This window comes from Salmo salar, chromosome 11 (assembly GCF_965601325.2).
Source record: "Salmo salar chromosome 11, fSalSal1, whole genome shotgun sequence".
NCBI lineage: Eukaryota > Metazoa > Chordata > Actinopteri > Salmoniformes > Salmonidae > Salmo > Salmo salar.
The window spans coordinates 29,022,959-29,039,537 of NC_138301.1; the positions used below are offsets into that span (position 1 = coordinate 29,022,959).

Consider the following 16,579-nt stretch of genomic DNA (forward strand, 5'->3'; position numbering starts at 1 on the left):
ACTAGAATCCTGTGGTCACCTGAGTGACAGACAGAGCGAGAACAGAGGAAGTGGGGCATAGATAAACAGCTCTGGGACCATTGTGGCCTCCTGACATCCAGCGTGGGATGTAGGCCCTTCCCATGGTGCCTGGGACCCAGGGGCCCTGGGCCTGGCCTGGAGAGAGGTTGCCTACCTGGGCCTGGATTGGAGAGAGGTTGCCTACCTGGGCCTGGATTGCCTGTTGGGGGATGTTTTTGGCCTGGGCTGGAGGGAGCTGGCATGGGCTGGAGGTGGCATTGGATTGTCTGTTAGGGGATGTTTTCGGTTGAGTGAAGCCCAAACACAGGACAGGAGTGTGGGGGGGGGGGGGGCAGCTGTAAAGGAATGGCCCTGCTCCCCGCTGCTCTCTGGTGTGTTTATGCTCCACAGGTGCCTGAGTGAGGCCCAGAGAGGAGAGGACTTTACCCCACGTCACAGCCTGTCACTGGGTCAGGACGACCAGGGAGGAGTCCCTGAAGGCCCATTTGGCCTGGCTGTTAACCTTAAACCCATTACTCATGCTAAACACAGGCAGAGGAACCTCAACCGGAAGAGTGCTTAACCAGAGATGGAGTTGGTCTGTGTGAACTCTGAATGGAACTGAATGTAAAGTGGTCACAGGCTGTCAAGCGTTTAACTGTGACTACTGGTTTGTGGAGGTGCGTGGCTGGTTGGTTCTTCATCCATGGCCTCTGATTATATTGCTCAGAGTTGTTTTTGTTGGTTTGTGTATGCATGTGGTGTGTCTGTGTGTCTGCATGTGACTGTGTGGATGATGAGGGCAGCTGGGGGAATCTCCTGAGGGCTAATGACAGTGCTCAGGGGACAGGGATGAGTGTGTAGGAACAACCAGGGGCCTGAGCTGTAGGCTTCCCCACCAGGCAGAGGTTAACTCAAGCCTCACTGTCTTGCCTCTGCTACACCATTTCAACTCTAATAGCACAACAATAATTACTAAACACTGTGTAACATTTCTGGGTCATTTCCACTCCAGAAGCTTCAGTGTTCTTCTAGCTGAAGTCTGCCCAGACATTGGACTGTGGTGGGCCTAGCTTAAGTTGCATCCCTCTCTGAGGTACACCTGGGGCAGATGGAAATACTGTTTCAAATGCAGTGTGTCGTTCACCTCCTCCTTCTGAGGGAGATATCTATGTGAAACGGTTGTGCTTTAACTTCCTGCTGCAGTATCAGTGGAACCTCACAGATTTTGAAATCTGTGAGTGAAATACAGGGGTTGCCTGAAGGCGGTGGAAGTGGAACAAACTGACTGTGCCGATTCATATTTGATGCTTCAAAGCCAATCCGCCTGTATGCCGTCAGTGTGCTACTTTCACTTGAGATTATGAAGCCACTGCTAATGCTACACATTTCCCAAGATCTTTGAAACCAACAAAAGTGAGAGGTTCAATGACTGAGTTCTGGATTCTGTGAGTGGGGTGCTCAGAGATTTGTTTTGTTCCTTCCTGTTTGAGTTCCCGTTTCCTGATTCGTTTGTCACTGGTAACTTTTCCTGTGTGTGCGTGTGCGGTAGTGCACACACGTGCTGTGCAGGCGATTGTTTGTGTGTGTGCTTGCAGGGGATTCAGTCAAGCACGAGCGTGAACAACATGCTCCACCAAAGTTCATTATCGTGACCAACTGACAGCTAACCCTGACCACTAATTCTGGTTAGAGCTATGACTAGAAACTATGACTTAAACCTGCCACTGGCACCAGAGTGCTCTCTGGAGTTGGAAGTGGTTATTTCTGCCCCTGTGTTTATTTGCTAAGTTGAGAAGTTGTCTGTAATTAAAAAGAATGTTTGTGTAAAGTTTGAAGTTCAACATGAGAGAGTTACATATGACGTGGACTTATGAGGGTGTCTGTCTGGATTGGGCTGAAAAATTCCTCATATAGGCTCCAATAAAGTGTGTGTGTGTGTGTGTGTGTGGTGACTCTGTCTTCCAGGTCTCTGGGTTCCTTCCCATGTCAGCCTTAGAAAATGTTCACCTAAACCTTATTCCACCTTTGTCCTAGGTTTAAAAACAAGACACAACTATCTGGAAGTGGCTGTGAATTGTCCCTTTACATAATGGCTTGGGACATTGAAAAAAGGGCAGTCAGAGCAGATGTAGGCCCAGATGTCATTTCCTGACAAGGTAGAGAACAGAGGTGTGTTTAGCTGGATATCTCCCCAGTGCTCTGTCTGTGGTGAGGCTGAAGTGCCTGTCACTTTCTACTTCCCCTCCCACATTCTGAAGCACGTTAGACCTGCGTCTGAACCCACACATACCCCTACAGCACCGCCTCCTAAACCAACTCATGATACTTCAACTAATTACCCAGACCTCCTAGACACACTGTGTCAAGCCCTCTGGAACGCATACAGCTCTCGCTCTCTGCTGCTGCTTGGCAGTATAGCTAGATGTTTCCAAAGAGCTCCATCATTTCCTGTGTGGAGGTGAGAGGTATGTGATTACAGTTTTAAGCCCTCAGACAGAGATGAGGTGTGACACTGTCTCTGCTGCCTGTAAGACTCCTCTCCCCTCATCTCTTCCATTCTTTAGAAATGTGCTTCACTTCACTCTGTATTCAAAGACAAGGGCTATAACATAGTGATTTGCTACTCTTGGCAGACTGGGCCACCTGTAAATCAAGGCCAAGTGACAAGCGGTCTCCATTCCTTTCCAATCCTGGCTCCCCCTGGGAATGGAGGCTTTCTCCCAGAGAGGGTTCGTCATAGTGGCTGGGCTGGCTGGCGGAGAATGTGTTCGAGAGAGTGAAGAACAAACACCATTGGAAATGCAACCCATATTTATGTTTATTTTTTTTCCCTTTTGTACTTGAACTATTTTCACATCGTTACAACACTGTACATAGCCATAATATGACATTTGAATTGTCTTTATTCCTTTTGAGACTTTTGTGTAATATTTACTGTTCATCTATTTCACTTGCTTTGGCAATGTAAACGTATGTTTCCAATGCCAATAAAGCCATTTGGGGGGGGGGTGTGACTGAGACTGACTATTGGCTATACTAAAACTCTTTAACATCATCCTTAGCTCTGGCATCTTCCCCAATATTTGGAACCAAGGACTGATCACCCCAATCCACAAAAGTGGAGACAAATTTGACCCCAATAACTACTGTTGGGTATGCATCACAGCATACCTTGGGAAAATCCTCTGCATTAACAGCAAACTTGTACATTTCCTCAGTGAAAACAATGTACTGAGCAAATGTCAAATTGGCTTTTTCCCAAATTATCATATGACAGACCACGTGTTCACCTTGCACAACCTAATTGACAAACAAACAAACCAAAACAAAGGCAAAGTCTTCTCATGCTTTGTTGATTTCAAAAAAGCCTTCAACTCAATTTGGCATGAAGGTCTGCTATAATTGATGGAAAGTGGTGTTGGGGGGAAAACATATAACATTATAAAATCCATGTACACAAACAAGTGTGCGGTTAAAATAGGCAAATAACACACATTTCTTCCCACAGGGATGCAGCGTAAGCCCCACCCTTTTCAACATGTATATCAACGAATTGGCGAGGGCACTAGAACAGTCTGCAGCACCTGGCCACACCCTACTAGAATCTGAAGTCAAATGTCTACTGTTTGCTGATGATCTGGTGCTTCTGTCACCAACCAAGGAGGGCCTACAGCAGCACCTAGATCTTCTGCACAGATTCTGCCAGACCTGGGCCTGTCAGTAAATCTCAGTAAGACCAAAATAATGGTGTTCCAAAAAAGGTCCAGTTGCCAGGACCACAAATACAAATTCCATCTAGACACTGTTGCCCTAGAGCACACAAACTATACCTTGGCCTAAACATCAGCGCCACAGGTAACTTCCACAAAGCTGTGAACGATCTGAGAGACAAGGCAAGAAGGGCATTCCATGCCATCAAAAGGAACATCAAATTCGACATACCAATTAGGATATGGCTAAAAATACTTGAATCAGTTATAGAACCCCTTGTCTATTATGGTTGTGAGGTCTGGGGTCCGCTCACCAACCAAGAATTCACAAAATGGTACAAACACCAAATTGAGACTCTGCATGCAGAATTCTGCAAAAATATCCTCTGTGTACAACGTAGAACACCAAATAATGCACGCAGAGCAGAATTAGGCCGAGACCCACTAATTATAAAAATCCAGAAAAGAGTCATTCAATTCTACAACCACCGAAAAGGAAGCGTTTCCCAAACCTTCCATAACAAAGCCATCACCTACAGAGAGATGAACCTGGAGAAGAGTCCCCTAAACAAGCTGGTCCTGGGACTCACAAACACACCCCACACAATTAGACCCAAACAAATCATGAGAAAACAAAAAGATAATTACTTGACACATTGGAAAGAATTAACAAAAAAACTGAGCAAACTAGAATGCTATTTGGCCCTCAACAGAGAGTACACCGTGGCAGAATACCTGACCACTGTGACTGACCCAAACTTAAGGAAAGCTTTGACTATGTACAGACTCCGTGAGCATAGCCTTGCTATTGAGAAAGGACGCCGTAGGCAGACCTGGCTCTCAAGAGAAGACAGGCTATGTGCACTGCCCACAAAATGAGGTGGAAACTGAGCTGCACTTCCAAACCTTGTGCCCAATGTATGGCCATTTTAGAGACACATAATTCCCTCCGATTACACAGATCCACAAATAATACAATAACAAACCCGATTTTGATAAACTCTCATACCTACTGGGTGAAATACCACAGCAAGATTTGAGACCTGTTGCCACAAGAAAAGGTCAACCAGTGAAGAACAATCACCATTGTAAATATAACCCATATTTATGCTTATTTATTTTCCCTTTTGTACTTTAACCATTTGTACATCGTTACACTGTATATATACATATGTCATTTGTAATGTCTTTATTATTTTGGATCTTCTGTGAGTAATGTTTACTGTTCATTTTTATTGTTTATTTCACTTTTGTATATTACCTACCTCACTTGCTTTGGCAATGTTACCATGTTTCCCATGCCAATAAAGCCCCTTGAATTGAATTGAATTGAATTGAATTGAATTGAGAGCAGTCCACCTGGAGTTCATATGGTCTATCTACTGTATCTCCATGAACCCCTTCTCTGCTGCTGGGCTGGGGGGAACCAGCCGCAGAATAACATGAGCTTTAAAGACCCTTGATCAAGCAGCCATTTTCTCCTCCTCTCTGTGAGAAACTCATTTGATAAACAGCCTGATAAAAGCTAATTGCTGTGGTTACATATTTTCAAAGCCCTAATAAGTACCTTGCTTTATGCCTTGAGAAACAGGCAGGTTACAGTGGTGTGTGTTGCTGAAGGGGTTAGCAAGCTAGCAGAGCTGTAAAAGATTATCTTTGCAGGTGTAAAAGTTTTGTAAATGGGTCATTAAAGCGTTGGCTAACTTCACACATGAACCACGAAGAGGGAAGGAGGGAGGGAGATTAGCTCAAATCAGCATGTTTCTGAAGTACAGAAATAAGGGCTATAAATCTCCACTAATATTCTACTGAGCCTTTTAGGGGGAAGCCTTTGAAGTGGATGATGTAATGTGACCAGCAATGTTTGCAATGTTAATCTGACTTGGTTAAAATGACTACACGGCCTGGCCACCAATCAGACTATAAAAGCCAGAGCCAGTCATTAGGGGAGGAGTCTTCTGGGGGGCTGTCAACAGAGCTGGATTCACGCAGACGGGCGCTCATGCACACACAACTTTCTCTCTCCAGGCCCAAGAGTTAAATCTGGGATCCAAAGGCATCACATTCAGCAATGTTATGTTATGCAGTTGGTCTGCACAGACACACCAAATGTCACTAAACATACCAGCATGAATCCATGAGGTTGGACACCACAACTCCTCCAATCACAGGACTTTTTTTTCCCCCTTCCCAGTGTTGCAAGCTGTCTGTGTGTGACCTGTCCAGTTAACTAGAGATAAGATGGTAAGCCCACTGGCATGCATCCTTCCAGGCCTCTCCACCTCTCCTAACCAGCCCAGCGTAGCCATCACAGAGCCCTGGTGCTGCTCACTGTATACCATACACATCATAAGGCAGCTTCCTCCAACATGACTGGCTGACTGACTGCTGACGAATCCCCAGCCTGTGGCAATAATTTCCTTCCTGGGTCACAGGCAGGAAAGGAAGACAAGTGGGTTTGCTGTGAGTGAGCAGTGTCATGCTTGGGGCCGCAGAGTCTACACCGTAACCTCGCCGACTGCAATGAATGTGTCTGGTCCACTCTGCTCCTTCAGAAGTGTCCAATTAGCCAGCGTCATCCTCCGACCGTCTGGCGTGGTGTTTCAAACGGGCGACCTGGAGTTCAGTCAGTGAGTTGTTATGGTCCAGTTAGAGTTCAAGGAAACATTCTTTGTTTCCTTGAAGAGAGTTTTATCTGATCAGGCTGGACTTGGCTCACAAGTTGAAAAGAACCTCAAGATCAAACCTCGGATTGCCTTGACATGCTTTGATCTCAGCGAATAACGTTCAGTTGATTATCAAATGTGCATCAAATAGCATTGTAAAAGAAAACAGATATGTCTCTTCTTGGCATTTCAAACGGCCTTTCCTCTGCTTTTATGCAGTTATGCATAATAAAGATCTATGATGTTGGAGTCTGTCCAAGTATCTATGATTTTGGAGGGAACCCAAGAAATACCTCAAAGTAGCATCAAATGTTTTGGCCCAAGAGGATAGGCTCTTCACAGTTGAACAACAGAACAGGTCTCTCTGGTTCTGGCTCATAGTTCTACATGCTACATGCAGACACCTACATTATGTTTACTCAACACACACACGCGGACACAGAGATGGCTGTTGATCTAACAGATGTGTTGCACAATAATTGGCTGTCTGCTTTCTCCACCCTGGTAGATGTGTCTTTCTGTTTCCTGACAGGTTCGCTACATTATGATTTTCTGAGATCTTAATTTCTTGTGTGCAAACCGATCCTTTTGGAAGCCATGCTTAGAGGCAGTGCTCCGTTCACTACCTCACAACAACACTTTCTATCTTGGAACGATCTCAAGGTGTCGTGTTTTGTCGGTACGTGCCGCCTTGTCTGACTGTGGCTGTTAAATATCGGGTAGAGACAAGTGAGGAGGAGGAGCGGTTCACATGAAGAACTGAAGCTGAGTCTTGGGTCGTGTTCATTATGGCAACAGAAAACACAAATTTGCATTTGTTATTGGACAAATCCATGTAGCTCCACTGCATTTGACTCAGTTTTCAACCTAGCTCTAAGCTGCTGTCTGGTGTCTGCTGATGCTTTCTGTTTTCCCAAACAGTACCACACAATTAAAAGGGTCACTGCACTTCTAACTCTCTGATCTAGATCCCCCTTCTCAAGGATATAGTCGCAGCACCAGACCCAAACCTTTGAACCAGCCTCCGGAGTGTCTCAGCTTAGTCTGTTGGGGGCGGAGAGGGGATGGGCATTTCCTCTCAAGAGGTCCTGCTCCAGTAACACTACACCTTAAGCTCATTTGCAGCCCTAAAACCAATATACTTTTTGTTGTTTTAGTTCTAAGCTTTCAACGTTAGCCATTTGTGTGCTGCAACCTATAGTATTGTCACCAAGCCATTTGGAAATGTCTTGGCTTTACAAACTAGCAGTTTTAGTTGATTTCTTTCATTATGAATTGAATTTATATATACATTTCAGATGTTAGCAATGGTGTGGTTTTCTAGGTTATTCATAACCCTGTCTTGACTTAGTTGTTGTATCACCTGGACAATTTCTACATTTAAAACCCTTTTCCTCTTTTTATACCTGGGCTCCGTAGTGGCGCAGTGGTCTAAGGCACAGCATCCCAGTGTTAGACGTGTCACTACAGACATCCTGGTTCGAATCCAGGCTGTATCACAACCGGCCGTGATTGGGAGTCCCATAGGGCGGCGCACAATTTGCCCAGCGTCATCCGTGTTTGGCCGGTGTAGGCCATCATTGTAAATAAGAATTTGTTCTTAACTGACTTGCCTAGTTAAATAAAGGTTACATTTCCTCTGGCTTTGGGTGAGGCCTGTGGGCTGTGATCCTCTGTGTCTCTGTCAAAAGGACCCCGCAGGCCTAACAGACAGACAACCAGACAAACATGGCCACCAACCATTTCCTTGTTCTCCTCTCTCTCTTGTCTTCCTCGCTCTGTTTGTCTTTCTCACATTCCCTAAATGGCCTTTCATGTGTTGTTTCCCTCCCTGCTCGGCATCGTGGGCCTGTCTTGCTCCAGTCTAAATGTCAGACCTGAAGGTGTTCTCCAGTTCCAGCACTGCCTGGGAGAGCAGAGTAGAGAGCAGCGGGAGGCACCCAACCCAATTCTTCACTCTCATAATGAGATTTTTCCTGGGTTTTGAAGGAGTGCCAGTAACTAGTAACACTGCTCCAACCCAACGCTGCTCTCGAGGCCTCCGGATGGCCTCCACCGAGCCCTGCGCCCCGGCTGGCTGGCGCACGATCAGGGGGAGCTGTCGTCCCGCGTAAATTGTCAGCCGCCTGTGTTGGGTGGAGGCAGACAGCGTAGAGACCAGGGCCTTGTAGGACTTTTCACAACCCCACACTTACACACGTAAACACACATATGGTAGTATCACACACACTCATACACGGAATGCGCTCACAACCACACAGTCGCGCACATGTAATTACACATGCACTTATGCACACACGCGCGCGTACACACACACACACACACACACACACACACACACACACACACACACACACACACACACACACACACACACACACACACACACACACACACACACACACACACACACACACACACACACACACACACACACACACACACACACACACACACACACACACACACACACACACACACACACACACACACACACACACACACACGGCCCAGTCTGTCTGTGAACACAGTGCCAGGGTAAGGCTTGTGGGCCCCCATGGCAACCTCATGCCCTAACTTGCCAAACTTCAGTCAGTCTATGATTTGCTCTTCACCCCTGCAGTCAGTGGTTCCTTGGCTCACATAAACTCTCAATATAACCAATGTTAGTTCTTAAAAATATTATTATTTGTAAATACGCAAATCTGGGTTTTCCTTTATTTTCCCTTATTCAAATCCATATTTATGTGTCTCATTGACGTGGGTCCGCCATTTTGATTCAAAGGTTAAATCAAACAACCCTAGTAGACAGAGCGGGCAGACTGTCCAGTACTGATGTAGCTAGCTGGGATGCTGTATTGCAGCACAGTCACACTGTGTTCCTGTCTTATACTGCTCTAGGAATAAATCACTTTCTGTGAAGGGTCTTTAACAACTTTAAAACACACTGGGGCCATACAATCCTCCATCCTCCAAGCCCAGAAGAGAAAACGCTCTGAAGGGTCTGGCTCCTGTTGAAAGCAAAATGCTTTAAACTTTGGTTTCCACAGAACATTAAACATCATGTCTGGAAAATTGTTTTTGGTGGTCCCAAGCATTGGAGGAAAGAGGCTTGTTAATTTGCTTACAGCCTTTCATGATACTCTGAAGCTCTGGCGTAGCGCCCAAATACGTTCTGCAGAGCTGGGAAAGTGACACTTCACTGTAGTCTTCGTAAAACCTTCATAAACACTCCATAACACCAGTCGTGAACACACAGTAAAAAAAGCCAAAAGACCTTTACACGTACAGTATCACACAATGTTCATCTGAGCAATTCATTCTCCTCGACTATTTCTCAAATGAGCAGCTGGGCCTTCACTTTTTTGTTTGGTATAGAGTTAGACCAGAGAAGCACATTTGATTAGCATATATAGTATGGAAGACGGTTACTGAAGGTATGAAAGATACAGGAAGATGCGGTGTTCATTGAGGTCTTCTTGAGATGATCAAAGTGGTGCAGCTCTTGGCCTTGTCCCTGACTCTGTTTGTCTTAAGCTGCACTCCTATTGTGACCCTTGACCCAACATAGGACAAAGGTCACCAGACAGGCCTGTGATTGGCTCATTGGCCTGACACAACAGGTCAAGATGGATGGCTCTTTTAAGGTCAGCTGATTACCATGCTTATAGCCAGTGGAAAACACGGTCATTGAAGATAAAGAATAAAGGTTGGCTGAACAAAAGATGCAATCACTGAAAAACATTTTAAGAATAGTATAAATTATTCTTTGATATCGTCACTTGTGTATTGAATCTCACATTGGCCCTGAAGCAGAGGATGAAACAACTTTGAAGTGTGAATAAAAAAAAATCAGTAAGCATCCTGTGTGAAGTCTTCCATCTATTAAGCCAGCCAAGAATCCATCAATGAACAAAAACAAGTCCTAAACCTTTTTTAGAACCCCCTAAAAGAGGACAGAGGTCACTAGTCACTATCCCCATTCCCTAATCCTCAAACCTGGGAGCTGTGAGGTCCCTGTGAGATCCCCAGGAAGAAAAGAGCAGTCAGTCCCACAGTAGAGAGGGGTGAGGGCCTGAGGGGTGCGGGCCTGGGCCAGGTCCTCCATTGATCTAAATGGAGATGCTGACGTGGCAGGGAGGGGCTGAAGACAATGGAGTGCTCAGTGTGTCACCACCAGAGTCAGAAGTGAGGTTCAGGGGATTAAACTTCATTCTCATAGGGCTGAATAAAGCTGGTCCAGCCCTCTGTCCAGCCCTCTGCCTGCCTGGTGAGGAGGTGAGGACCTGAGCCTCACTGAAAGTGTTATTGTAGCTCCATTAAAGCCTGCTGACAGGGCCACAACAGGCCCTGGAGCTGCTGGACAAAGAGAGTGGCCTTATTGTTCCTTTGGGACAAGGCCCTGAAAGAAAGAATGAGAGACATTCAGTCACTTCACTGCCAGGACCAGAGGAATCTTAAAATGGGGAATTTTGGGCAGTTCTGGTCTGAGTTCAAACTTTGAGTGTGTGTCGAATTGCCCAGTTCTCTGAACGGCACATTCTAGAAAGTAGAAGAGAAAAAATATACTTCAAATGATTCTTTCTGCCTAGTTCTGTTGTTTCTCTTATCATATTCCTCCTGCCGTTTAGCGGTCAGGTCTTTTGATGAGGGGATGAGAGAAACGAGAGGGATTGATGGAGGAGAGAGGGAGTGATGGAGGAGAGAGGGAGTGATGGAGGGAATGGGAGAGAGGAGGAGGGAGGGGGAGAGAGGCAAGGGAGAGAGAAACGAGAAGGGGGTGAGAGCGAGGGGGTAGAGGGAGTGAGAGAGAAAGGAGAGGAGGGAGGGGGAATGAGAGAGCGAAGGAGAGGAGTGAGAGAAAGGAGAGGGAGTGAGAGCGAACTGAGAGGGGGGCGAGGGAGAGAGGGGAATATATTCTCATAGGAGTGAGAGAGAAACGAGAGGGAGTGAGAGAGAGAAATGAGAGGGGGGCGAGGGGGAGTGAGTGAGAGGGGGAGTGAGTGAGAGAGGAGAGGGGGAGTGATGGAGAGATAGAGGGAATGGGAGAGAGGAGGAGGGAGGGGGAGAGAGGCAAGGGAGAGAGAAACGAGAAGGGGGTGAGAGCGAGGGGGTAGAGGGAGTGAGGGAGAGAAAGGAGAGGGGGCAAGAGAGGGGGAGGGGGAGTGAGAGAGCGAAGGAGAGGAGTGAGAGAAAGGAGAGGGAGTGAGAGAGAGAAACGAGAAGGGGGCGAGAAAGGTGGTGAGAGAGGGAGAGAGGGAGAAAGACTCTCTCGGGTTTTTACTGAATGTATTAAAACATTTTCAACATTAAGCAGAGATGCCAAGAGCAGATCCCGGAGTAACCCCAGCATACTAATAATACTGCTGCCATCCATCATCACAGACAACAACCAATTAGCACATTCCTCTTTTCCCTGTTCTCATGTTTTTGGCTAATCCCTCCATTTTGTGTCATTCATCAAAAACAGAAAATGTTCTCGACTCAATACTATGCGTGAGTGATAGTGAGTGTGTGTGTGTGAGAGGCTGGAGGAATGTTGATTGAGGGGTGATTTTTCTGGGGGTTTATGGAAGGAGGCTGGGGCCTTGGCTGGGTCATAGGCTGGAGTTACTGTACAGGCCTGGACCTTAATTGTGAAGAGTACTGTAGACCTGGAGCTCTGTGGCTGTGGTGCCAATACTGGCTGCAGTACTACTGTCAATTAAGTTGTCAGCTGGCACTCCAGAGCTGCCCTCCTCTGACCTGAAGAACTCTGCCTGACCTGCAGAGATAGTCCTGACGCCACTCAGGGACAGCCATCTGACTGCAGCTCTCTCTCTCTCTCTCTCTCTCTCTCTCTCTCTCTCTCTCTCTCTCTCTCTCTCTCTCTCTCTCTCTCTCTCACACACACACTGCACTGCACTGCACTGCACTGTACAGCTTAATCTGTACTACATTCAGAGCCCCCCGCTGAGGATCTGTAAATACAAGGCATTCAGAAATGCTTTACAGATGTGTGTTGGCAGCAGGATTTCAGCAGTGCTGAGACATTCAGGTCTCTGATTGTGTTCTTGTGTTGGACAGGGATATCTTGTAAAGCAGCGTGCACATGGAGAGGCTCTCCTGTTACTTACCCTGTCTGCTGCAGACTGCTCTGCTGGCTGCCTCTCAAAGGCAAAGCAGGCAGGGGCTGAGCGCCTAAGCAGCAACACAACACCGCTTCATATAACTCTCTCCCCACCGTCCCACCGCCCACTCCCCTCCTCTCTCGATCTCTACTCTCAATTCTTCCACACAGTCAGTGTCTGATTTTTATCTCCTGGGCTGGCTTCTTTTGGGCCTGACCATATTAGTCTGGGTCAGGCCTAGTTTAAATAGCAGGCTGGTAAGGTTTCGGCTCAGAGGGAGAGAGAGGAACCTGGCTACATCCTGAGGAGGTTTTAATGATTCAGACAGCCTCAGTCAAGCTGTCTCCCAAATGGCACCCTACTCCATATTTAGTGCACTTTAGTCAGTGTCAGTCAGTGAGTAGTGTACACTCCTCCTGAGGGGCCACCCCACTGAGTACACTGCAGAGCTGCTCTACTAGGCTGACTGGGCTAGGATCACACCAGCTGAACGCTACCTCTCTACTGGATTAAACCCAAATCCCCCCTACACGTTCTCACTCTCATAAATCCACCTCTTTAACACGGAGAGGGGAGAGAGCTAGGATCTCCACATAGACTAGATCAAGCAGCTCAGGTGTTGTTTTAGTGGTTTATGATTTGATTGTTGGAGTAGGTACTTCATACATAAGGGATAGGGTGTACTGTGTTTATAATGTAGTTAGTATGTCTCTGGGGTTATATCTCTGTAGGTTTACGGTGTGAGAGTGTTTTCAGTATCATGCATGTCTATGCCAGAGCGAGAGAGAGAGCTTTTTCCGATGTGTGTGTAAAAGAGAACTCTCAAATCAGGGGTGTGTGTGTGTGTGAAAGAGAACTCTCAGATCAGGGGTGTGTGTGTGTAATGGTTTTTGGGCCAGATGACTTTAATGCCACAGAGACACCTGAGTTGGCATTTTCCATGGTGAAGCCCTGTGCTCACATATCACGCAGTCCCATTGGTATGCGCTCACAGACACGGCTGCCAGGAGAGGAGAGGGGCTCGGGTCGGGTGGACTGAATCCCACCAGCGTATCTCTAACCCAATGACGATAGCCTCACAGACAACCCACAATTCCCCACAGGAAGAGTGTGATTGTGACCAGTGTTTGAGGCCGTTCTTTGACCAACTCCAGTACTGTGTGGCAGTGGCAGTCAGTCGTACGCTCACTCTGTTTAGATTCTTCAATTACAGTACTGTCTTCTCTAACTTTCTGGTTCTGCTCAGCTTCAGCTCACAGTTGTCAAACAAATATATAGAGCTCAATACTGTCATTTGGATTTAGCCATGTCAGTATGTATTGGCGGCTCTAATGTAGATCTCCAGTGTCCATCTAGAATACTTTGTTTATATGGTGACTATACTCTTCCTCTCTACTTCCTCTCCTCTCTTCCTCTCTACAAACATGGAAATAAACTCTGTAGCTAAATCTGGTGGAATATATATTTGTTGTGCATAGTCCGTGACAAATGCACTAAAATAAATGTGTCTGTATGTTTCTCTTTCTCCAGGATGTGTTGGACAAGGCGTGTGCAGAGGGAATCAGTGATGAACATTACCGTTTAGAAGGTATGACCCCCCCCCCCCACCCCACTAAGCTCCTGTAATGTGCTGATGAGGTGGATGTATGGAACCCCTCCCCCAGTCCCTCTCTCCCCCCTTACCTACCTTCTCCTTTCCTCCCCCCTTTCTCTCACCTGGCCCTCCCCTCCCCCTTTGTGTTTTGCAATCCACCTCCATCTATTCTGTTTTCCCCCTGTGTGGTGTGATCCTGGATTAAGGAATCAGGGTGGAAGGCCTCCCCCTTCATCTGAACTGAGCTGGAAAAGAGCACCAGAGCTCTGTTGTGCTACCTAACTGGCGGCAGGGGAGACTGGGATGGGACCAGCCCAGATATGTGGGTCAGGGTGTCTCGGCTGGCTAGTTTTGTCATTGAGTTGAGCTAGTTCAGGCTGGTTTATTTTAAGTGGTGGGCCACGTATGCTTTGGTCCTCATCACTGTCCTCTCCTCATAAAGGTGCCTAAAGACCTGGTGAAAAGCACTATAAATACAACCTATTATAGAACATGTAATTATGATAACGTTAGATGACCATTCACACCACACCTTGTTCATGTCAAAATCCCTCCCTGTGTCTGCTTAGGAGCCATCTTGCTCTCTTTCTCTTCCCCTCATTCTCAGAAGAGTAGACACACCATGGGTCTCTTACAGACTTTGTAAGTACTATTTGTGGTACATTTCAGTCAGAACTTATGAGAGACAACTTATTATCAAAGTAGTTCTTGATTACCGTTTGGTACAATTCTTCTTTAGACCTGGGGGTTCACTAACAGATTTCTTAAATCACATTTAAACTTGAATGAAAGCCGTTATGGAGCATTCCGGCTTTTTGATTCTTTATAACCCAGGAATGAAAGTGGTTTGTTGAAAGGGACAGACATAGAGAGCCAGAGAGAGGTTACAGATGATCGTTAGGCCAAAGCACATATGAAAGCTTGTCTTTCCTCAGGTCTTCAGTAAGCATTTTCAAAGAAAGTTTGTGAGGATTAAAAAAGAACTTGCTGGCAAAATTGCAGAGGGATGAAGCAAAAGGGATTCAAGATGGTAATGTGTTTTGACTCTTTGGATCTTGCAGTTGCATCCTCTGTGCCTTTTCAAATGTAGTTTTCACAAGGCCATTAACTGAGGCTTAGAAGTCCCAATCAGCTGTATAAACCTGTATCTCTGTGTCTGGTCACACTTGCTTGACTCTCAGCTTTCACCTCTGTGTGGATGGTCTGAGAGTGTGTGACAGCGGTCTTGTGTGTGTGTGTGTGTGTGTGTGTGTGTGTGTGTGTGTGTGTGTGTGTGTGTGTGTGTGTGTGTGTGTGTGTGTGTGTGTGTGTGTGTGTGTGTGTGTGTGTGTGTGTGTGTGTGTGTGTGTAATGGCAGGGCTGTTGGATCAGGCATGAACGCATTGTGAGAGTGCCAGCCCAGTCCCTCCTCCACTCCCATCAGATCACCAGCCAATCCTCTGGCAGCATTTAGTTCCACTCATAAAGAGCAGGCTGACTGTATTTCAGTGACGAGGGGGGTCAGAGTCTGAGAGGGAGATATCAGATTATGTCTACATAGGAAATAGGGTGCCCTCTGGGACATAGCCTACAGTATTCCTCTGGGTCTTTTCATTAGCCTGGAGATAAGCATCACCATCTCCACATTGGGCTTATTACCCAACAGATTTGCCCCCTCGCACGGCACAATGGTACCTTTGAGCATCTGTGATGATCAAAAGACAGGGTTCAATTTTCCTCCTTCAAAAAGTTTTTGCTCCCCAGGACGCTGCCTTTCATTGTGCCTGCAGCCGAGGGGGACAGACATGTTCCTCTCTCTTTGATCTGCTTGGATACGGAGGAAAGAGAACGAGGCTGTTGTGTCTGTCTGTCTGCTCCTTTGGCGACCACAACAAACGCTGTTTCAGATTTGACTTGGCTTAATTAATTAGTTATTCTGTTTTACAGCCGGCTGGTCTGATCCTCGGCCAAAAGGTTTGAGAATGGAACTTCAAAGTGCAACAGGGGGGAGGGGGTTGGGGGGGAGCTGAGCTGTGTGTGTGTGTATACGTGCATGCGCAGTAACCCAGCCATCTCCTGATCCTGATTGGTCGGGCAGGAGCACAAGCAAAACCAAATGGCCACCAACTGCGTTCCAATGAAATGGCACCCTATTCCATAAATAGTGCACTACTTGGACCCATGGAGTGACTGTGTAATCATGGCCTCTGCCCGTGGCCTATCAGTCTGTTTTTCATTTGTAGTACCCAGGTCTGAAACATCTGAGGTTTTAATTGGATTATGATGTGATGAGAGGATATGAAAGGACTGTGACATGTTACAGTAGGAGATGTTGGTGGGCTGACATACACTATAAGGGTTTGATACTGTAGTTGGGGCCTAGTGTTCATGAGGATGTGCGTAGCGGTGGAATAGGATGTGTGTGTGACAGACGAGGTGGGGCCTCCCTATGGACGCTGTCTGTCTGGGCTATATGTCTGGAAGCTATAATACTCAGTGAAACATCCAGCATTATGA

The 16,579-nt window shown here is 46.6% G+C and overlaps 1 protein-coding gene across 1 annotated transcript in view; it reads left to right on the top strand.

Moving 5' to 3' along the window:
- LOC106562389 (protein naked cuticle homolog 1) overlaps positions 1-16,579 on the top strand; it is a 40,440-nt gene that overhangs the window by 12,827 nt on the left and 11,034 nt on the right. The window contains exon 4 of the mRNA XM_014127253.3: positions 14,020-14,077. Within this exon, the coding sequence (XP_013982728.2) occupies positions 14,020-14,077 (58 nt within the window). The remainder of the gene's footprint in view (positions 1-14,019; positions 14,078-16,579) is intronic.